The sequence below is a fragment of the Anopheles stephensi genome, chromosome X (genome assembly GCF_013141755.1).
Source record: "Anopheles stephensi strain Indian chromosome X, UCI_ANSTEP_V1.0, whole genome shotgun sequence".
Classification (NCBI taxonomy): domain Eukaryota; kingdom Metazoa; phylum Arthropoda; class Insecta; order Diptera; family Culicidae; genus Anopheles; species Anopheles stephensi.
In genome coordinates this window covers 20,088,352-20,112,391 of record NC_050201.1, presented here as the reverse complement: position 1 = coordinate 20,112,391, position 24,040 = coordinate 20,088,352, and the positions used below count along the sequence as shown (strand labels likewise).

At 35.5% G+C, this 24,040-nt stretch overlaps 1 protein-coding gene and 1 long non-coding RNA gene across 16 annotated transcripts in view; one reads left to right on the top strand and one right to left on the bottom strand.

Moving 5' to 3' along the window:
- Positions 1–1,313: 1,313 nt before the first annotated feature.
- LOC118513535 (acetylcholine receptor subunit alpha-like) overlaps positions 1,314–24,040 on the bottom strand; it is a 32,561-nt gene continuing 9,834 nt past the window's right edge. For 9 of the 15 annotated variants that reach the window (XM_036059410.1, XM_036059419.1, XM_036059466.1 and 6 more), the window contains 8 exons: positions 11,075–11,190; positions 10,735–10,903; positions 10,541–10,677; positions 10,379–10,467; positions 10,259–10,313; positions 8,270–8,389; positions 6,748–6,994; positions 1,314–4,116 (listed from right to left, as the gene is read on the bottom strand). In XM_036059410.1, the coding sequence (XP_035915303.1) occupies positions 3,925–4,116; positions 6,748–6,994; positions 8,270–8,389; positions 10,259–10,313; positions 10,379–10,467; positions 10,541–10,677; positions 10,735–10,903; positions 11,075–11,190 (1,125 nt within the window). In that variant the 3' untranslated portion in view covers positions 1,314–3,924. Of the gene's footprint in view, positions 4,117–6,747; positions 6,995–8,269; positions 8,390–10,258; positions 10,314–10,378; positions 10,468–10,536; positions 10,678–10,734; positions 10,904–11,074; positions 11,191–16,350; positions 16,471–20,136; positions 20,318–24,040 lie in introns of those variants that run through there. The other 6 variants (XM_036059477.1, XM_036059494.1, XM_036059521.1 and 3 more) reach the window with 5 other exon arrangements.
- On the top strand, positions 4,127–6,995 carry LOC118514593. The gene is made up of 2 exons (XR_004906680.1): positions 4,127–4,215; positions 6,766–6,995. It is a non-coding gene; the product is annotated as an uncharacterized LOC118514593 (long non-coding RNA).

The following is a 24,040-nucleotide window of genomic DNA, read 5'->3' as shown; positions in this document are numbered from 1 at the left end:
TTACACATTTAAGGTCTTGTTGTTTCAGTGGTTTGTAGATTAAATTTTGTTAACCATCTTGACGCGCTCACGTGTTTGTGTGTGTGTGAGAGTGTACATATATATATATTTTTTTTGGGTTTCATTTTATGTTATCTGCATTTAAGTTTAGTTTTTTTGTGTGTGTTTGTGTTTTATTTTATCATTCTGTTGAATGATCTTAGATTTTTTACCCGGTTTTCTTTATAAATCTTTCATTGAAATGGGAATGTACGGGGGTGAGGGATGGGGGGATGTTGGCCGTAAATTGTGGTCGAGAAAGTGTTTTTGAGGATACGAAAATGGCTACCATCTATCCGTCCCACGTGTGTTAAACAGAAATTACGTCAACGTTTTTTGACTACGCGCATTCGTACACAATTTCACTACTCGTAAATTGTTACATACATATTTGTTTTGTTTTATGTAAACATAGGTTTGTATTTGTGAACTTTTCTTGGTAAGAGACGAAAAAACACACATAAAAAACAAATTTAATGTTGCTTTCGTTGGTTTCGCCGAACTCTGCGTTATGTCGAACTTCATTATTGACCCTCACCATACTCAGTTTGCGATGCGTTGAAGTTAAATAAGATGTACCTTGTTTTGCTAGTGAAGTCTCCTTTAAGTTAAGTAAATCGATCGAATACTGATAAAAAAACTACCTCGATACATTTTGCGTGGAGTGGAGCTAGATTGCACAGGTTTTTATTTGTTTGTTTTTGGCAGTAGCAAAACCAGTCACTCTGAAGCGTATTCTTTTCCTCTTTCTCTCGCGCGCTCTCTCTCTCTCTCTCTCTCTCTCTCTCTCTCTCTCTATCCCACTCTCGGCCGGATCTACTAGTGAATGCTTGCTATAGTATTGACGTATGGAGTTAATAAACCTAAACGCACAATAAGGAAGCGGTTAGCTTACCAACGCAAGTAGTGGCAAACCTACACATTGAACACACGCTGCACACATTCGGTGTACACCAAATAGCTTTTGCTATATTTATATGAATATATATATATATATATATATATATATATATATATATATATATATATATATATATATATATATATATATATATATATATATTGAGCTGCGGACGAGACTAATAGTCTGTGTGTGTGCTAAAGTACGTAGAAGTTCGTGTTGTTTTTTTTGTTTTTTTCGCGTTGTTTGTTTCGTTTTGCTTGTGAAATTACCTTAATTAAGATACAAAACAGTTAAAATTATATATGCCGTCACTGTTAACTATCAAAGTGCAATCACAAATGTATTCCATGTTGTTTTTTTTCTTTCTTTGTTTGAGCTTGATTCGGCCATCTCTACCCCCGTTCTACTGACACCGCGTTACGCGCAATAAACGAAACAGCGTTATAAACATTCATCTATACCTAGCCTGTTTCGTTCGTGTTATTTTTTCGCTGGCAGTATATGTTGTTTAATTTTTTTTTCCTATGTATTTCCCTTTTTTTTGGTTTGCGGTATACTCAACGAATCTCTCCGCAAACCAACCGTTTCGATGTTTGTTAATCCTACCGTGCAGACGTTCTGGGCGCACGTGGGAGCTGCGTGCGACTTGGTGGATCATATTGGTTGCAGAAAGAGTTTCTGGAGGGCTCTATAACTAAATCTTGCTACAACAGGCCAATCATCTGTAACCTTGAAAGTAGGCCGAGGTTTACCCTGTCGTACGACTTCCCTCCTCTCGCCCATCCTTTCTCATCATTTTAACCAGTAGTAGTACAACAGTGTAGCGTTTTAATTGAGCAAGATTCTTTGTGCTGCGTTGTATGCTTAAAGCTACCTTTTTCTTCTTGTTTTCCGCAGTTTTGTGATTTAATGTTTTTTTTACTAGTTAACATAGTCCTCTAGTATATTTTTTCCACCCTTGTTTTGTTTTTGCAATAATTACTATGCTTCATCAGATTAGTTCAGTTTTTCATGTCAAAGGTTTTGTTATGTATGCTACTTTAAAACAGAAAACACTCACACACACCTTTCACAATGAACGTAATTGAAATTATCGAAAAGGAAAACGGTTTAAAAAAATCTATTGTATATATGTATTACAAAAAAAACTTATCCGTGTGCCCTACCCAACACATTTTGCACCGGAAATAGTTTTGGTTTTGTCCCTTTTTTCTCTCTTCTATAAATTGTTTTGATTACACCGTATTACAAGATACTACCACGTGGATGTAACCGAGTTAGAACAAGGTGAATCTATACCATATCATTGTTCAAGTGCCTACCACGGTTTTGTTTTTGTTTGTTTAATTTTGTTAACCACATAACAACAATAGCCGTTGTCCAATTTATGTGTTTTTTTGCTTGTTTTGTTTACGCATTGTTTTCTTAACTTTGTTGAAATACAGATTTTAAATCGTTTTGCTTTTCAACGGGTTGTTTGTTTTTTTTTCTTTGCCTTTGTTAAAACTATGATACCTGTTTGGTTTACTTTCTTACTATCCTTCTTGTTTAGTTTTTTTTCTAATAACATTCTCTTTTTATCTTTCTTTCCATTTCACACATCCACATAATTTGTTTTTGTCCATCCCGATGCATAATGACACTTGGTTTTGTGTGTTGCTGTTATGCTTTTGTTTCCCATAACTTTCTTTAAGCCGTTTTATATCGTTTTGTTTTGTTCAGCTACCTTTTGCTTCATTCCCTTTCGAGCGAGAAAAGCTTTCATTTCCATTTTTTATATTTCGTTTTTAACACTTCTTTGCTTTCTTATCATGTTTCCGTCGGTTATTCGTAACTTGTCTCCTTGTTGGCGTGTGTGTTTTTGCGTGATTGCGTTAACTTGTCTCCTTGTTGACGGGTTTGTTTTTGCTATTATTTCTTCTGTTCACAATTGTTGATGTATTATGTTTTGTTTTTTTTTACTAGTTTCATGTTTTGTAAAATGAATCTTGTCCGCTGTCAAATCTTTCCCGCATACGCATGTATTTTCTAAAGGAAAAGGGGAGGGATAAAGGAAAAAGAAGTGGGATGATGAAGTGGAAGGGGAGGGAGAGGTGTTAGGCAAATTTTTTATTTTTGTATTGCATAGTTCGATAAAAAAATATTGTATTTCGTTTGTCTCATCCATTTTCCCGTTTAATGTTTCGCACTCCTTTATCTTGCTTTGTTTTGTATTGTTTTTTATAGACATAAAAATTCTACTCGTTTAAACCTTACTCTTAAATGTTAACTCTTGTAGTTATTATCTGTATCTATATAATACTGCTTGACGTGTGTATGTGTGTTGTTGTTTTTAATGCTTACGGTTGTGAGTGTATTTATCTACCTTTGCTGATAAATTTGTCTCGGCTTTTATATGCTTTCTTTTTATACGTGTCGGTATTTCCCGTTTTTTTTTGTTTTGTTTTGCTAGTGTCACATCGCACCGTGTGGAATATGTACAGCCAAACGTAGTCTAAAACATGGTCATAAACGTAGTCATAAACAAGTTGTCTTATATTAACTGATGATCAAAATTTGGCAGGGTACCGAGGTTGCGAGAGATGAGTATAAAAAAGGGGAAAATGTGAAGAAAAGCCCTGATCCCTTTGCTCAGATGTTTCGGCGTGGACGATACTGCCAGGCGCGTATCGCAACGTATGTTGACCATCGCAAAAATAGGTGGAATGACGGAGAAATTACAGTTTGGATACTCCGGTGGACATGCTGCACTCTTCACCGCCCTACCGCGCTACGCAGCTTGGTTCCTGGTTCGTCCCTATCATATAACCTGCCCGCTTCGCTACAGCCAGCAGATCGTTCGCTTTGGCCGACTGGCCACACCGTGCGACCCGCAGCCGGGCGTACATGAAAAGGCAGCTGCTGAGGGCTGCGGCACACACGAGTAGCAACCCGAACCCGAAACTAAAGCCAACCGGTAGTTGCGACAGTGCCGGCGAGCGTTATTGCGGGGGACAGCGGACGACGGTCGAGGTGGCCAGCTCGTCGAACGTCTTATCGATCGGTATCCGGTCGTCGTAGAGCGTAGGGGCCTGTAGTATAATGCCGGCTGTGCCAGCCAACACTGCCAATGTGAAGATCCAGAGAAACAGTCGATCGAGCACCATGGCGACGTACTTCCAGTCTTCCTTTACCTGTAGAAAAATAGAATGCCAAACAAAGTTTAGTACAATGAAAAGTTAAAGAAAATTAGGAGACTACAGGGAGGACAAACTATCCTGCTAAGCGTAAAAGTAAGTCAAGAACGCCAGTAACAGGTCAGGTCAAAACCTCTTAAGCTTTAAAACTTTCTACGATCAAGAGTATTGATACTGAAGAACGGACTGGAGCTTCACATTCCAGTATTTCAAAACGAAGTTTGAGTGACATCACTCTGGTCATCACTTCTAGGAACATGCCGTATCGCTAAAAGGAGAAAAGACTACCATTTAAATTTCGTTGTAGAGAACTTGATACCAAGATTTTTAGACCACTCGGCAAGATTATCCAAAATGGTTTGTAAAACCAGTTGTTTCTCGGCGGCGTCCCTGCTTGCAAAAGATATGACGCCGTTGTCTGCCAATTGTCTAATGCTGCAGTTCAGAGCTAAACAAGAATCTACTTCATCAACGTAAAGGGCGGTGCGGAGGTATGGCGACATCGGCGCCGGTCTTCATACGGCAGGATTGGTGTTTTCAAATCCCTTCCGGACCGTTCTCGCGCAGTGAGAGGACTGACTATCCAACTACGTGGTATCATTAAATTAAGTCTTGTAAGCCTCAAATGATGGCAGGCATGACCTAAGAGATCATAAAGAAGAAGAAGGACGGCTTAGAAAGAAGAAGAAGAACGAAAAAAATATTTGGGGCGGTCTTCACACGGCAGGACCGGGGTTCAAATCCCATTCAGACCGCCTCGTCGTACGCAGGGCTGACTACTTTGCTATGAGTTACAGAAAGCGAATGGCAGGCCGAGAGCTCTCGAGGTTGTAGTGCGAAGGAAAAAAATTGTTAAGCAAGGGGCTCAAGCAGGACCCTTGTGCTAGTCCATGGAAACTGGTCCGCTTTAGTTGCACATGACCATTGTTGAAACTCATAGCTTTCTCCGACAAACGGTTGAACAGAAAGTTGTTCAACTTTGGACCCAGCCGAACATTTTCTAATCTTTGGCTCAGCTTGTATGGTGAAACTGAGTCAAATGCCCCCTGTATATCCAAAAAAATAGATCCCATATTCTGCTTGCGTGCATGAGCAAGCTCAGATTCTGTAACCAGAAGGGCTAAGCAGTCATTAGTACCCTTGGCTTTACGAAAACCAAACTGGGTATTTGAGAGAAGGTGGTTTGATTCCAACCATTCTTCTAACCGAAAAAGAATCATCCTTTCAAGGAGTTTCCTCAGACACGACAGTAACGATATTGGCCGATACGAATCGTGTCTTGATGGCGGTTAGCCAGGCTTCAAGATAGTGACAACTTTCACTTCTCTCCACTCTTGCGGGACGCTGTTGACCTCAAACATATTGTTGTAGATACTTAACAGACGTTTCCTCCCTATTTCAGGAAGATTTTGAAGCAATTTGCTACCAATCTGATCCAGACCTGGGGAGGAATTTTTGCTTGATACGAGAGTAAGTGATAACTCTACCATTGTGAACGGTGAATCCAACCTAGGGTCACTACCAGGCGCATGTTGTGTAAAGCTTTGCGCAGGAACGAAATCGGGGCAAAGCTTGTGGGCAAATTTATTCAGCCACTCGCCAGAAAAGCTTTCGCTCTCATTGATGTTGTTGCTGTTTCGCATCCTTCTAGCCATTCTCCAAAGCGAATTAAGTGAAGTGTCGGGGTCTAGATTATTGACGTATCTACGCCAATAACCCTTTTTCTTCGCCTTCAACAGGTTTTTGCACGTTCTCTCCAGCCATTTATATTTTTCATATAAGGACCTCGAGCCCGATTCCCGAAAGGTTTTAAATGCCCTCCATATATTATTGCATTTTTTAAGGCAACTTAGTTGGAACTGCGTATATGTAACACTGCATAAAGCATGAATTTTGTTCCTAAGCTGGAATACAGCTCCAAAGGAGATTGTCTCATCAAAGTTAGTAATCAGATCATCTTTAATGGGAATTCCGTATCTCCATGAGTAGGAGAATCAGAACAAGTATTCCCAATTTCGTAAAATTCATTTCGCTATAGCTTAAACTGGTTCGGCTTATGATACCGACGGAGCACTCTCTTATGAACTGTTTCCAGCACTCTCTAGGAAGAACTGAATAGTCTTCCAACTATTCCAAGAATGAATAGTCTTCCAACGTTGGGGAATTGTAAATCGTAGAAATTGATTGACCTGATGAGATAAATTACAACGAGAAATCCGATACTTCATTAGTAGGAGTAATCCGTCAAGCTGATGGACACAATGTCTTCATTTGAACAGCCCTAACTCCCGACGGAGTATCAACTTTCGTAACAACTAGGATGATCTAGTATGATGAATCCTATTCTCAAGAAATTGCTTGCATTGAAATGACTGATCAGGTAACCTTCAACGAAATTTTCATAACTCCATGAGAAAGAGCTATCAGTCAGGCAGATGCAAGTTCTCAGAATTGTCTTGAAGCTGTATCTTAATTTTTATCGGTGCTCATTCTCGACAGAATAAAGACTTCATCTTTACACCGTTGGCAACCAGTTCTCTCTACAAATATCTTTATCATCCTTATGGTGCACCGCTTTCTGACATAATTATTCAACCATAACTGTAATTAGCTATTCAATTCACTCACCTTTGTCGAATCTTCCAGCATCTTGGTATGCTCGGCGATGAACCGGACACAAAAACAACTTCGATGTACCTCGGTCGAACAGACGCTGTGCGAAAAGGCTGGTTGCTTGAATGCTGGGCTCTTGATGCCGGACGGGACGGCCGTATCGGCGGCTGTTGACATCGACAATTCTTCCGACTCCGAATGGGGCAGCTGGATCGGCCCATGTATTTGGCAGCTTCCACCAAACGGTCCCGTACCTGACAAACTGCGTAACAAACAAATGTGAAGAAGCAATCAGCTATAACGGATGACGTTTATGGAAGCTTTTTTATTATTGTTTTTATTGTTATTATTATTAATAAATTATATTATTTTGAAACTCTTGAAGTGTTATTACTCATCACGCACAGGATATGGTAAATGTGTCTATTTTTGTATGTTTGAATATTTATTAGTGACTTCTTTTAAACGAAACATAACCCTCAATGTAATGTCCAGCGCCATACAAACTTAATTTTAAATCCCCAACTCGCCAAGATTACAATTGTTTTGAGGTGTTTTTATGACGTCGAGAAACATTGTGAAAAAATATGCTTCAAATGTAGACAATTTTTAAACTTAAACAAATCTTTTACAACAAGGAATACGATTCAGAATGATTCATATTGGACTGCCATGGGTGAGTTCTTAAGTTATAAGTTTTTATTATAGAAAAAAGAAATTATTTTTCTTTATTCTGCGATGCTTATTATTGAATTATTGAGTATCATTACGGCAGCACATTAGTAGCAAGTATGCAATGAATCACTATCAATCAATTCTGTTGTGGCAACAACTAAGTTCGTGCAATATATTTACCAATAAATGGCACTAGCCAATCGACAAAGAAAACCACTCTAATCAAATTTAAAAACAAAATACATGCTTTGACAAATGGAACCCGTTTTGAGCCAATTTGTAATAAATGTAAATCACAAATGTAACAAAAGAAAATACTACTTTGAGTGACTTTCATTCGAAGAAACACTAAGAGAGAGAGAGAGAGAGAGAGAGATAGATAGAGACAGCTGGAGTTACCAAGTATACAAACATAGAAACAAAACTAAGGAATGTTGTGAATGTGAATACTACGCATCGACACGGTTGACAGCTTACAACTCCTATTCAGCTTGTATGTATCAAAGTTGAAAAATGGAGAAGGAAAAACAAAACACCAAGTAACAGAAAGGTTGCACGAATTTAGTTGCATACCGAAGCAGCTTAAAATGTTCGAATTCGCAAACGCTGACATCTTGGCGAAGTAGTAATAATAGTAATAATAGCGCAAAAACGCATATACAGAGTAGAGTGAATGAGACTATACGAAAGTAAGAAATCCGGCAAAAGGAAGCGTCTCAACGCCACAACAAGAACTAGAGAGCTTTATACGTAAACGGTATTCAACACCATAAGGTAAGAAGAAGGGATAGAGAAAGATAAAGTGTAGGTGTGTATGTGCGTGTTGGTGTGAATTAAATTTAGTTGAATATGTCATAAATACCTTGACGGAGAAAGGTCTTCTTTAGATGGAGCCCTATTAGTAAAACGAGCTATACGATTTAATGTAGTAGTCGAGTAATAAGGATAAAAGCAAGCGTGTAGGTCTTTGGATAGCAGTTTTCTACGACAAGCAGAAAATCCCAAATACAGAGGTAATACGTAAAGAAAGAACGAGAAGATAAAAAAGAAACAGTATAGAAATGAGCTGATATTTGCATTGAAAAACAGTTTCTTGCTACGGAACTATATATTATTAATGGTTACGGTTTTCTTGCATTCCATACACGTGCATCCATTACGTCGATCACGTGTAACAAGAAAAAAGGAAGGAAATGGATCGATTGGAGAGAAGGGGAAGAGTTATGTTTATGAAACAAAAACAAAGTAAAAGTAGGTTGAAAATATAGCAACAGGATATATGATGAACGAACCGAAAAACATTTCTAAAGACAACTGGAGTTTCACGTACGATTGTCGGCCATTTTGTTTGATAAATGCTACCTAGTAGATTTAGTAAGTTAGTGATGCAATAGGTAGTATGCAATAGAATAAATAAAGTAAGGACAAGCAATTTAATTTGCCAATTCAAAAAGTTATAGATGAGAAAAAAAGAAAACAAAAAATACGAGGTGCGACAGGATAAAATGTGGAACTTGAGGGCATACTAACCACTGACATAAAGCGGTGGTATGAACGTTCTTTTAAGCAAACCTACACTATAAATAGCTATCGATAATAATTTCAAGTCGATGCTTGTGAGTTACAATACATATAATACGGTCTTCACACTAGAATGACATTGTGTTGCAACATACCGCACAAAAATGAAATCAGTATCATGGTTGTCAAATTGACTATCCGTTAGACAGTGCATAGAGTTTTAATCTTGACGCGTGGGGTCTAGCGATTGTAACACGATTGCGAATAGGAATCGTATTTCGACAAGAAACATTTCGTCAGCTACGGAAATTTTCCAACAGTTGAATGTACCGGTTGAAGCTCATTTTTGAATGGGTGTTAGCTTCTTTTGGATATGCCATTTAGTTCCCATGACTATGAAAAGCCAATTTTATTTTTTTTAGCTAAATTAGCTAAAGCCATTTTATGGAAACACTAAATTTTTTAGGATACCGAAAACAACATCTAAAAATAATTACTTCGATCGTCAAACAAACCGTTTTGTGATCAAGTGAAGTTACACTTTTGCTCGAAAAGTTTGCTCTAGAAGAACAGGTGATGACTGTCTGCACACAGTTTCTAGACCTGTTTACTGCTGTAATCACCAGTGCTTAGACCTAAGTTTCCCCACATCCTAAACTTTGGAGATCTATATACATGTGGATGAAACTATCTCTTTCTTCGTTAGTAAACAAATTTGACAAATTGCACAACGCGAATTTTAACAATGCGGCGTTCCTGTCGAATAAAAAAACTATGCGAATGTTCTAAACTTATTGGAACTTTGAGCTAATGGTTGTGAATTAAAATTTCCGCATTTTTTCCTGCCCTGTAAATCTATATTCAACATGCTTTTTGATGTAGCTCAATACATTAAAAAAAACTGGCAAGACTAATATTTATTAAAAAACTACCGAATTGTTGTTGTAAGTCTAAGTTGTGAGTAAAAGATTCGAATTCTTGCTAACAGAAAGGAAAAACAAAAATAAAAATGGCGTACCTACAATTTTACTGTAAGTATGCTATGTGAAAGTTCTCGTTGTCTTTATAAAGGTATGTAATCGATTAACGATTTAAAGATAAAAGGTACAGTTTATCTTTTTTGCAGAAAAAAAGAAAGAAAACAGAAAAGTAAACCAAATGCTTGTGTTATAATTTGTAAAACAAAAACATATAAAGATCAAAGTATAACGCTTCGAGGGTTAAATTTACAATCAAAAGATCAAAGAAGGAAAATCTTAGCGAGGAAAGAGAGTTGGACAAAAATGGAGGAATGCATTGAGATATGCGCCACCTGCGCAACAATGCATACCTGTGGTTTTCAACGTACGGTGGCCGTTTCATAAACAGGAATCGTGGTAAAAAGTCTGGAAGGAAAACACGATCAATCAACAAAATGGCGAAATGAGCATGAGTATACCGAGGTACTTACCAATAAAAAATGTTTTCACCCACGGAGCCATTCGATGGGTTTGAGGTGATCGGAAATGGACGTTCAACACCACTACCGTGACGCATATACTAGAAGGTAACGCAGGGTTTGACAAGTTAGAATGTTATGTAACGTGTGCGCCGCTTGCTACAATGCACTCACCTAATGGACACAAGTATCATGGCAAAGATGAGATACTTTCCTAACAAAGGCACAACTAGCGACGTTGGCGGTATGATTTCGACTACCAGCAAGAAGAACACGTGAAGGCTAATCAATATTGATATCGAAAGCGTTACCTGTAACAAAACTTGTATTACTGTGTTATCAAGGTGCGCTTTAACGTGTGAATTCACCTTTTCTCCACTGTCCGATGGCAGATAGAACGTCAGCACGGTTAAGAACGATATGCCCATGCATGGGATGATGATGTTGACGGTGTAAAAGAGCGTCTTCCGGCGCATCGTGATGTTGAATGTGATGTCCAAGTACGGCTCATCGCAGCAGGTGTAGAACTTCTCATTCCTATGCGTGGTGCGCAGGGCGAGATCAGTGCAAACATTAGTTTCTAGTACAAAGCATACCCGTTCCTTCTATACATGCTCGGACTATAACGATCGTTCTAAAATGACAGATCTAGGGCTAGATCCAATCACAACTACTAAAGCACTATAAGCGTATATTGGGTGTAGCTACCTTACAGCTGGCACTTCCAAGATGTCCCATTCGACGGACATATAAAACTCGGACAAGTCCACCCCGACGTCTACGATGTTACTGCCGGACTTCTCGTCCATATGCCGCAGGTCAACCTGGCACCGGCAATTACGAACCGGTTTCGGGAGTTGTTTTTGTTTCGTTTTTGTTTTTCGTTTGTATTGAGGGGTCAAGTTAGCGTAGTGGATTCGTTCATTGGGTTCATTCGGCATTATTGTGGCATTAGTTTGTTTAGTTCGTCACATATACAATACAACCGAGACGAGACAGACCCATACACAACAGACACCGACGGGAATGTTAAGGCGAGAAAGAAATGCGAAGAGAGTAATGGTATCGTTATAGTATGGATTTTTTGTTGCACTTGGAAGTGTTAGCAACAAAGAATGGTACGGATAGTATTTTGTGAACAGTTTTTTGGTGGCAGTAATGAGCAAGGGTGACGTTTAGCTGAGAGTATCATGATGTATGTGTGTTTGTGTGTGTGAGTGTGTGTGTGTGTGTGTGTGTGTGTGTGTGTGTGTGTGTGTGTGTGTGTGTGTGTGTGTGTGTGTGTGTGTGTGTGTGTGTGTGTGTGTGTGTGTGTGTGTGTGTGTGTGTGTGTGTGTGTGTGTGTGTGTGTGTGTGTGTGTGTGTGTGTGTGTGTGTGTGTGTGTGTGTGTGTGTGTGTGTGTGTGTGTGTGTGTGTGTGTGTGTGTGTGTGTGTGTGTGTGTGTGTGTGTGTGTGTGTGTGTGTGTGTGTGTGTGTGTGTGTGTGTGTGTGTGTGTGTGTGTGTGTGTGTGTGTTGTGTGTGTGTGTGTGTGTGTGTGTGTGTGTGTGTGTGTGTGTGTGTGTGTGTGTGTGTGTGTGTGTGTGTGTGTGTGTGTGTGTGTGTGTGTGTGTGTGTGTGTGTTAGCGGTTGTTTTGTACGCTCCAAAATCATATTTATACCATTTTTGAAAACAGATAATGAAAATGTGTATTACTAGCGTTAAACTGTGTACTTGCTGCGACAATGTGGGTGTGACTTTGACTGTGTGCGTGGAGCATGAGTGAATGAAATGCAATTGAAAGGGTGTTGAAATGTGCTACAGTTAATAAGTGACATGTGTCAATAAACAGCACTACTAGTTAATTTTAATCACGTTTAGTGCATTACTCAAAATTTTGTAAATTAATAGAAAATTAGCAAATATAAAGAAAAATAATAATGATGTTAATAAAAATAAAAACTAACAATGTTTAACCCATCGCTTCCACTATTAAAACAAAACTACAAAAAAAATACAATACATAAAACTAAATGGAAAACATCTGATAACACATAAAAAAAATCTTAACAAACAATCAGAACACACGACAGAAAATGGAAACAACAAAACAAATGGTAGAAGATATCAAAAATAAATACAATTTAGTGATGAAGCACTCACGTTCGTTACACGGAATGTAGTAACAAAATGCTCGAAGTAAACTTCACCTCCGAACGTGAAAACTCGATGATAGCAAAACAAATAAAAAAGAAGAACAAAACAGACAAAACAACATAAAAAGCGGTTGCAACATACTCACGCGCATACATTCACAGTTCAAACACATACATATTAACGATTTGTATTACGAAGCAGAAACATAAAACAACAAAAATATGAAGGAGTTCAGCAAATGGAAAACTAAAATAGGTATACAGAACCAGGTAAAGTTAGCCGACAGCTGATGAAAGAAGGACACGTGAGCAAGCACGTGACAGGTACCACTACCAAGCGAACAAAAAGCAAGATGGATGTAGTTTGCTGTTTAGTGTACTAGTTTTTATAATACGGAGTTTATTAGTTGTTTATTTATTTATTTATTTATGGTATGAGCAGGGAAGGGACGGGGGATAGTTTGAGGAAAATGAGTAATGATTTTCTAGGAATTTGTGTGTGTTTTTGTTTTGTTTAATATTTATTTTTAGTGTATGGTTTTAAATGTCATACCTTTGTTGCATGCAACTACACAAACAAATGAGATTGTTTTTTTTTTCTTTTTCATGTTGAAGGTAAGAGTGTATTTATTATTTAGTAGTTTATTTTAATCATTATTTTGTACTCATGATCTTTTTTTTGTTTTTTTTGCTGTTTATTTAGTTAACACCATCGTAAGATGATGCATACAAGCATTGGTTTTAGATAGTTTCTTTTATTGAGGTAACAATACGAGCTTAGTTTAGTACGTGATACTTTTTTTTTGCTAGCTTGCTTGCTTGCTTGCTTGCTTGCTAGGAGAACGTTTCCAACGAACGCAACATCAAGACGAGTAGAATCGCAAAACTGGTAATGCAAGAACAACAACCACAGAATAATACGCGCACACGACAGTATAAAAAATATATGTAAAAAAACGAAAGATGAGCTAGTACACATTGGCCCACAACGTAGCTAGTTTATGGAATCCTAGAACCAGGTGCTAAATATAGAAAGACCGAAATTCGGAACGCTCCCGAGTAGTAAACACTGTAAAACATCTGACTTTTGCTATCTGTACTATGATGTCAATTTTTAAAATGTTCATCTCGAGCGAGCGCTAGTTTCTCATAAGCACGGTAGTGTCGGTAAAGGTGTTGCAGTAGGAAAGAATGTGTGTGTGTGGTTAATAAATTTTTCTTTTTGCTAAAAAAAATCGTAGAAAAAGCCAATACTATTGTGTGCCTCGGGTTAACTTCTTTTTTGTTTTCGAACTTTAAGTTTCGTTGGATTTCGCGTGACAATTATTGGCATTATATTATGATATGCAGAAAACTTACTAATAGAGGAAAAAATAGCAGGCATTCATGCACAGGCACAGTTTTGGCTGGTAAACAGTCAAATTTCAGTCAGAAAAGTGGTCTTCTTCTTCTTCTTCCTTCTTCTCCCCGCAATCGAAAGATTACGATTTTGTTTTTGGATATTTGTGTCGTGGCTAAAAACGTCAAGCAGTGGAGTGAGATTTCCGGTTTCCGAGGTCCGAAGGTGACTATATTTGAATCCTTGAAAATGTCATTTTCAACATTTTTTTACGAAGTTTTCTGTTTCATTCATCATGGATGAGTTCTGTAAATCTCATCAAGGTTTGAATTTGAGAAGGCGCGAAAAATGTAGGGTGATGAATGGTAACCAAACACCAAAACAGGTAAGCCAAAACAAGCATATTTGTAAGTTATGTAAGTTATTATTACGCTATAATAATGTTAGCAGCTAAAATGACAATTTAACAGGGAATCTTGAAGAATAAAATTCATGCAAACAAGAAGACCTATCGTCTTTTATCTACAATATGATATTTTTATCTTGTAGATTATTTGTAAACAAGAATGGCTCAATGTGCTAACCGAAATCTCAGAATACACATTTTATTATGTATGCAAGAATGAAACTAGTATTCAAATTAATAGTATAAGTACTTCTAATGTTGTGTTAAGCTCGATAAAAATAAAAATAATGAAAGGAAAAACATTCGAATGTTCCGATGTGGTTGTAACGACAAACTGCCTTTCAGATTCGGATAACGACCAATTTTAGCAAAATGGGTAAAGAGAAAACGTAGGTGGGCTTGTCACGAACGAATTGACAACTGTAATGCAGGAAACTAAATTTTGCAGGAGTGGGTTCGATCGTTTGTCTATGTATGTGTGTACAATCACAAGTGCTGCGTCGATGTGTTGAGTGGAAATGTTCGTAGCAAAATTGAACCCACTCGTTCGATCAAACTCTCATTCAACATGGACCAAAGCGCTTAAGCTATGAGCCTGCGTAGTTTCTATACCCACGTTGAGCCATAGCATGCACGCAGCAAATGTAATAATATGTTTCAGTTGTGCTTGTCAGTTAACAGCAGTTGTCAGCAGGCACCTGTCAGATCATACTATCACTAATACACATGATGCGTCGCTGAAACAAACATACAGCTTTGGCTTGCTTGTTCTTGTGGTGTGTTGTCTCAACACAAATGTATATCCCCACTTCAATGTTTTTATTGCCCAGGGAGAAAAAAACATCTCTCACCTATAGTAATATATCTAAAATCTGTGTGAGTGCGTCAATGCGTCCCAAAAACACAAAACAACATTAAGCGTGACAGATGAGAGACTCTTGTTGTTACTCATCTATTTCGCGGGGTCGCACCATCGAGTTACAGACATTTGCTTTTCATTCGAATCTAATTTGATATGCCCAAATCTAATGTTGTTAGAACTTAAATTACAATTCAAGCATGAATCACATCAATGATAAACGAGACAGTATCCAATAAATTTGCAAACTTCTTGTTAAATAAGGTTTTTAAGTACCCAAGCCATGAGTTCTGTCGAGCGGATTGTTTTGTTTTACGCTCTTTTATATCTCTACATTCGGGGTATCGTTGGTGAACTAATATCTTAAACAAAATAAACAAAAAAGTACATATGACAGATACTTTTACGTAAAGAGATATTTTGCCTCATTTATTTATATTTTATCCTTCTAGCAGGACGGCTTGACGCCGTATTGACAATACCACATGTGTTGATGTATTTTGCCATATTTTTGGAAATATTTTCCATCAAGAACTTTAGGTAATATGGAGAAAATTTCAGGAAGAACGAGAAAGGCGAGATAAACAGAAACGAATTACAAGATAGGAAAGAATAAATATATACCACAGAACAGTTGCAGGAGAAATAAAAATGAACACAGTTTTGCTGAGAAAGAGGAACAGGGAAAGAGAGAGAAAGAGATAGAAGAAAGGAAGGTAATAAAATGGAAAATGAAAATATAGCGTTTCTTTCATTCTTCATCCTGTTACTGTGATCGTAGTATAGCATTACTCCAGTATAACAAAACGTATCAGCAGATATTGCCGTATTTTTGCAGTTATAATACTAATAGCAATAAAAACTGGTAAAAGAAGATAACATCGAGAAAAGGACGTGTTGTTAATGGATATGTTCATCGGAGGGGTAGTATTATTAGTAGCTTAAGTGTAAAGACAATTGCCCTAGTAGTTGCTAGTTAAGCTAAGTATAGTTTTTAACAATACAAAATAAAAACGAACCGTACTGCTGCCTTACCCTGTCCCAGATGGGTAGACGTATTATTATCTATTTGAAATGACGAAAAATCAATCAGTAAGTTGTTAAGAAAATGGGTGTGTAATTATAGATGCCAATGTTATTTGTAAACAGCGGTTATTACAACGTGTCGACAGAGACAGAAAAAGAGAAAAAATAAAAGAGTTAGAGAGAGAAAATAGTAGTGAGCCGCACAAATAAAATGTCTACCTATTCGTGTGTAAGTTTTCGAAACATTTCTCACTTGGGCAAAACTTCTTGCAGATCAACATGTAGGTACCGGTTGTAACAGATAGTTGTGTTTGGATATTGCTACACTGGCACCATTTTCTATAGCCGCACTCATCGGATCACTTCCTGCAAGCAATTAATGTAGGTAGTAAAACATTTTCTAAAACACTATAAGAAACAGTTTTAGCAATACGGCCAGGTCGTTTTTCATGAATAAAAAATAAGAAAAAGATTGAAAAAGTAAATCAAGTAGTAAATTATTAGAATTAACGTGCATCTAGCAGTAAAATCGGTAACACAATAGTTTACCTTATCAATGAAAAAAGTCAAAAACAATCAAGATTGAAACCAATGAAAAAAACGAATGATACTGAAGGTTTTTATCGTAAAATATATATTATTTTATAAGACTGCCAAAGTTTTAAAATGTTCGCTCTTGTTTCCTATTTCTTATGTGATGAAAAGAAAATCTCTCTTAACGGTTCGTATGTAATTCCAGGCCAATCGCATAATCTTGAAGAACAAAATTCTGTACGATGAGCTCATTGGATTAAATTGTACTCTTTTCATTGGTTATTAGTGTTGAAGTCTAACTACCGTTAAAATAAGGAATACTAATTTCAGCTTATTTTTTTTTAAATTATAAGTCTTATATTAATAAGATTAAAAAAACCCTTTTGGTTAATAAAGATATAGGACTAAACCTATCAGAAAGCTAATCTAATCGGCATTTGTTCCAACTGAACTCATAGAAAAATATCTGAGCAAAGGTTTTGTAAAAAAACTAGGCCGCCGAACCCATAATGATAGCTCTCATTATCCCGGAATACAGTATAAACGCTTTGAGAAGAATTTTGATGTTTTCATGTGGTCCGTAGTGTGTCAAGACCAGCATTTTAAAAGTTATTGAGCGTGTATACTTTTAATAGATAAATTTAAATTTAAAAATTTTTTCCCAAAAAATTTGGAAACGGACAAATAGTTTAAAAAAACAAGTCAATAAAGTAATTGTTATAATATTCTCGCTTAATCTTCGAGGCATACCAAAATGGTAGGTGCGTCTACAGAACGTGGTATCAGTGTATAAACAAAATGTCGTAATGCACAATATGTCTAAAGGCGATTTTCCAAGTCTTTCCTTTAAAAAAGAACTGCGTGGTTATTTATAATTTATAAGTATTTAACAATTTTTTATAACTCTTTGAAGAGAAAAATATTTTCAAACATTTCGATTTTAGTTTAATTTTTTTTTGTAGTAGCTAGGTGCAATGATTTTCAATACAACAATAATTGAAAAATTTAAAAATTTTGTTTCAAAATAGTCTATTTTCTCCCTTTCTACTATCCTCAGCTGGTTTCGTTTTTTAACTCCTTCTTGATCTGAGTTTAATTTTATGTCCCTTAAGTTTTGTGTTGAAAGGGTGTAGTATTGCTTATTTTCACATTTCTATAATATTTTCAAACAACTTGTTTTGGACGGAGTTCTATTGCTGCTACGGTTATTACTTCCATTCGGGGAGAAAAAGGTTCTCCCATTTTGCACACCAACACTTACATTCAGCATACAAATGTTGTAAAAACGTAATCTGACGTTGAACAAGCTATCGCATCAAGCTACTGTTCCTGTTTCGGTGTTTAACAGCGTGTTAAAACACTCTTCTTTCGCGCTAAACTTTTTTTTTAATTATTTCATCATCTAAAGGACAATCAAAAAGTACTAACAAGTAGGATATAATAACTGTCCTATTATGCATCAGTTCTACAGCTCTAAAGCATCTTTTTAGCGCATTTTTGTAACGCTTTCAGGCTGTTTGTTCGCTTTTTCGCGCTATTTGTGTAGAATTTTTTTTCTCTTAAAAATGTTCTAACGAAAAAATTTAGCTCACATATTGGCGTGCGATCTGAATAGTAGTATTTGTAACGTAAATAATAGAACAAAACCACCCCTCGGGGGAAAGGAGTTGATGCTGACATTATACCCAAACCAAATCGAAAAGTAAGGCCAAGGGAAGAAAACACATCAAACGAGCAAACTATAACATAATATTCAGCTAGAAGAACATTGTTGGTCATATTGGTTTTTATTTTTTAAATATTATTTGTAAACAACTGTTTAATAGGCACCGGTGTGCTAGACTTAGGTTTCAATCGCATGAAAAATGTTTCGCTAAAGGATGCAGTACGAAATATTTCATAACGTTCGTTCGATCAAGAAGGCAAGCAGCTAACAGACCACAATCAATCAATTACATGAGGCACCACGGGCTCCCTAGAAGTAAACGAAAGACAGGGGGGAGAAAAACAGAACAGGAGCATTCCAAATAAACAGAAAAGAAAAAAGGACAAGGTTTGTTTCACGTACAATGACGAGCTACAAACTATCAATGCTGTTTAAGAGAACTACTCAAATAACTGAAAGTAGTAAATCTTACATAGGAGAATGTAACATTTATAAATAAGAATCAAACAGAAATTTACCATTATAGAAATCACCACCAACCAATCAACCAGAAATTAACAGAATAGAAACCATTAAACAAATAAAGACATGAGCAGAACTATGCCAATTATGAAATCACGAATGAATAGAAAAAGAAAAATGAAATAGTAAAATTTTGTGAATTAAAAAGTCATTTTTTTAAATAAAGTTGTTCACGTAATTTATTTTGCATAAAAGAGGATCAAAATACGTAACTGATGTGAGTAAATGCTCAAACTAAAGTTGAAAGAAATGACGTAACAAAACAACAAAACACATAATAACCATAACTTAGTGACAGGTGCTTAGGAATGAGACATAATAAAACAATAGAAAAACGAAAACAACAACAGCCAACAAGAACATTCTTTTGCTGTCAAAGCAAAATGCTGGGTAGTTGCTAACAAACTTGCTATCAAGAGAACTATACACATGACCAAGATACTAGTGTTACATTAGAATGCATAATCAAAATATTGGTTTATTTTTGTTGCTTACAGTACTTTTGGATTTGTTTCGTTTTTTTGCGCAATTAATGTCCAATGTTCATTAATTTGTTACGAATTAGAAATTAAACCATAATCATACCAACCAAAATGATAACGGAAAACCAGACAAACAATAGAATGGCAAGAAGACAATACTTTAGTAAGTTTCCAATTACGGTTGCTAAACACGGTACTTCCTCTATGGTACTTCACAAACAAGAGACAACAACAAAAAGGAAAGAAACACTTTGTTGCTGGCTAGTAATGATGCTGCTGTTAAACATGAGCATATCGAAAAAAAAAGATGCAAATGTGGACTCCAGGCATGACATTGATGAGCTTCTAAGCTGTTCTAAAAATAAAAACGAAAAGAAAATAGAAAAAACATAGCAAAAACAACAAGATAAAAAATGTTAATCAATTTAGATGAACTAAAACCTGAAAACAAACAAAACACAAAACAAAAGCATTTCATGGAGGAATCAACAATAACGGAAAATAAAAAAATGGGCGAAACCTTTATGAAAATTAGAACTATAACTACACAATTTAAAAAACCAAAACAAAAACATGAAGATAATAATAAAAAAAAAACATAACAACGGGAGATCAAATACATACAGGTAAGAACCGAAGAACAGATAAGTTAAACGTAAAGAAAATAATAGTTTGTTATTCTATTGACATTTTAGTTTAGTTATTTGATAGTATTTGATTTTTTTTTTGATAATTGAGTTGTGAAAATTTAATTGCTTGAGGATGGAAGTTTAAAATGATAAATGAAAATATTTCTTGCACCTTAAAACCGTCATAGGTCCAGCTTCCCAATTTTAAAACACATGTCTGTACATCGTATGGGAAATATTCAACATCGATCGAACACGACGATTTGTAAACTGCTGGTGGTTGCCAAATGACCATACCATTATTATATACGGTTGCTTTGGTCATAAGTGTTACCTCATAATGACCATCAGCACTGTGGAGAGAAGAAGAACGCAAAACACTGTATAAAACCTGCTAACGGATATTAATAAGGTAAGAAGAGAAAGAGAGAATGACATAGAATGTTAAAAAAGGTTATAGAAATAACGAGCGACAGAGAGAGCGAGAGAGAGAATGAGAGAGAGATAACGAGATTCGAAAGCAATAACAAAACAAGGGATCGATAAAAGATAGATAGATCATGAAAAAAAGAGAAAGAGAAAGAGAGAGAGAGAGAGAAATAAATTAGGAGTAATAAAGTAATATTTTAATTATATTCAATTTTTTCCGAATTTTCATTATGTAAATGCTTTTACACGGTTTCGTCTTGGAAATCGTTTAAAGCAAACAACAAATCAGTAACCATTAGAAAATGGCGTCCTTTTGGAGAAAAACTATAAAATATACCATCGAAGTAGAACAAAAGGTTGGTAAAAGTGGGTAAAGTTACTTTACATTATGTTCAATTTAGTTTTTTACTTAAATATCTTGGATGGTTTGGAAGCCACAAAAACCAACATTTGTTTTGTACTATTCCATTTATAGTAATCTATTTATAAAACAAAATTGGAAATAAAACGGAATGGTCTACTGACTTCAAAGACAGGGCGGTAACAGGGACGAGAAGAACGTTTTTGTTGAGAGTTGAGTTTTTATAAATCGTTTTGAAATCTGCAACATTTAATACCAGATTGTCTTTTCCTTTGCTTATTTTTACAATTTGTAATATTTACAAACACTAATACAGGTCAATCTCGATTATTTTTCGGTGTTCGGATTGTTCCAAATCATTTCGGTGTCGGATCGTTCCTAACGACAGATGGGAAATAACAGCTATTTAATGAAAGTTGCAAATTGTTTGCTGCTGGTGAAGTGATATATTTTTTCCGTATGGTCCATATGAATGAATATATTTAGATAAATAAAACCTACTGTTGGATTTTTTTTCCTGTCGGAGTCACGCAGCGCCAGAACACTAAGCATTCGAACTATAACCATACAAATGTTCAGCTTTTCGATGACTTTAAAGTGCTTCGAAACGTCCAGAAGTTATGTTTATGTTTATGATAGATGGGTTTAAATCGCATTTTATTAGCAGGGTTTGTTTTTATCGCTAAATTTTTTTTTTATTTAAGGAAGGAAAATACTTCAACACGACGAACAATAGCATGAGGTGACGTGAAACGCGGTACAGAAGTGCTATTTCTGTCACGTATGTAATAAATCGATCTTTACCGGCATGGTTTAAGACGCGATTAAAAGGATTCATTTTACAGTTCCCCATAGCAATCGCTATTTTATACACTCTCGAGCTATTTAATGTCATTTAGTTCAGTGTTACCTAAATGAAGCATTGTGTCAAATAAAATCCAAAACTAAGAAAAACAATATTTTACATTTTTGTACGTTGAGTACACCTAACATTTTAAATTTTTAAATTTAAATTTTTTTTAACAATTTTGTTTGTTATGAATTGTTATTTAATAACAAACCATTCCTTGTTAATAAAAAAAATGTAAACAGTTTTAAAGGCATACTATAAAGGCAAGACAAGAACATACAACGATACCATTTACATCCTAACGAAAAAATGAATGACAAAGCATCATGTTCATTTTTTTACAATTTCGTAACTGTGTAGGATGTAATCGAAGCCGTTGCTTTACGAGTTTTTTGCTTTTTGTTGCTTTGGTTTTTTATTATTTTTTTTGCTATTTACAGCACTAACCGAGAATCACCTGTATCAGCCATCACAGAAAGGTAAAAAAAACAGCCAAATCAATCAATACCATTGGAATGTTAACAAAAATGCGCTCTAAAGACGTTGGAAACTACGAAATTAATGAAAATTTAGGAACTAAAACCAAAGAGAAAAAGAAATCTGGTTTAGAAGAATAATAACAAACTAATTCGATAAACAGATAGATTCAAAAGAGCTAACAGAAATATTTAGTAGAAAGAAGAAGAAAATAGAAAGATCAACTCATAAACTGCATTAACAAACTGATGAAAACTAAGCGAAAATGAAACAAACAAACACGCTGTGATAGGATAACGGAACAGCAAACAGAGATAAGAGAAAGGTAAAAAGAAGACAAGACGAAAGACGACAGACATGACAGCTAAACTGGGTTAATTAGAAAGGAGTGTAGTGGTGAAAGCAAGGCCATAAATACATAGGAAGTACACGCGCATGGTCGACTCGACAGGAGTGTGTAAACGGAATTGACAGTTCAACTACACTTATTGTGAGGACACAATTTGGCACTTTTTACACAGCTGAGTACATTGAGAGAAAGTAAAAATGTAAAAAACAGAATTCAAAACGCACGTGTCTCTACTATTCTAGCGGTCGTATAGGCTGTAGTCGGGTTGTTGTTGTCGCAATCATCACAGACGCAGATGTGGTGAGTGTTGTTAATTTATGCGTTTTTTTGCTTTTTTGTTACTTCTTCTGCTCGTTTGAGAGTTCTTTTCGTTTTCTTCATTCTCTGCTTACTCTTGTCTTATTTGCATCGTTTCATTTTGGAATTTTTGCTTTTTTATATGTAGTGTAGATATAGTTTTTTTATAATTCGTTCGAAATTGATTTGCAGTGCTTGCCAGCTGATACTTCAATACTAGTTTTTTAATGTAACTGATTGTTTTACAATCTCACAAAGAACAGAGTTTTTGTTGTATGAGCTATAGGCGCAATTTACAACATAAAATAAATACTAAAACAATAAATACACATGGTGAGAAAATCGTCAAGCAAATGAGATAAGTACGAGATTAAAACTTGATGAACTGGTAGATGGTTTGGTTTGCTATACATCAAGTTGGCTTTTGGTTTGACTGAGTTTGTTTAGCTATTTACAAATATTTATGTAAGCTTGTTTTTTTTCTTGTTGGGAGGCAAGGAAAAGGAATAAAAAGTGTTAACAAAAATCAAACCAACAATCAAATTAAACAAACAAACAAAATTATTTTGAGATACCGGATTTATCCAATGTCAACCTCAGAGCTATAAAACTCTGAGGTGTTTCGTATTAAATCTTTTTACTTAGATAGATCCGTTTCATTAAAATGATAAAAACAAATAATTCAACATATAGTTTGAAAATAAAGAATAAAAATTTAAACAACTCACAAACCCATCAGCAACTCTCACATAAAACAAACAAAACCAAAATATTGTAGAACAAGATTTCAACAAATTAACCAAAAAGTGGAACAAAACCATGTCTTTCCCGCAAATTTAAAAAAATAAGACATGCTTTAATAAAAAAAATAACACAGCCATAAAAAATACTAAAACAAAACAGTAGCTGCTTTACTATAAGTTCGCTAAATATTATAAGTATAAATGATTAAGTGAAAAATGATGCAAACGAAAGAAAGAAAGAAAGAACAATGAAACTGAATGAACCAACAGAAGGTGGAAAAATGGACAAATCAAAAACCAAAAAACCGTAAACAAATAATAAACTGTACAACGCATCAGAGGAACATCAGCGGAGCAAAGAAGGTAAGTATTGGTGAGTCATGGGTATATATATATATATATATATATATATATATATATATATATATATATATATATGTATGTATGTATAAATATATATATATATATATATATATATATATATATGTATGTATGTATAAATATATATATATATATATATATATATATATATATATATATATATATATACATATATATATATATAGAGAG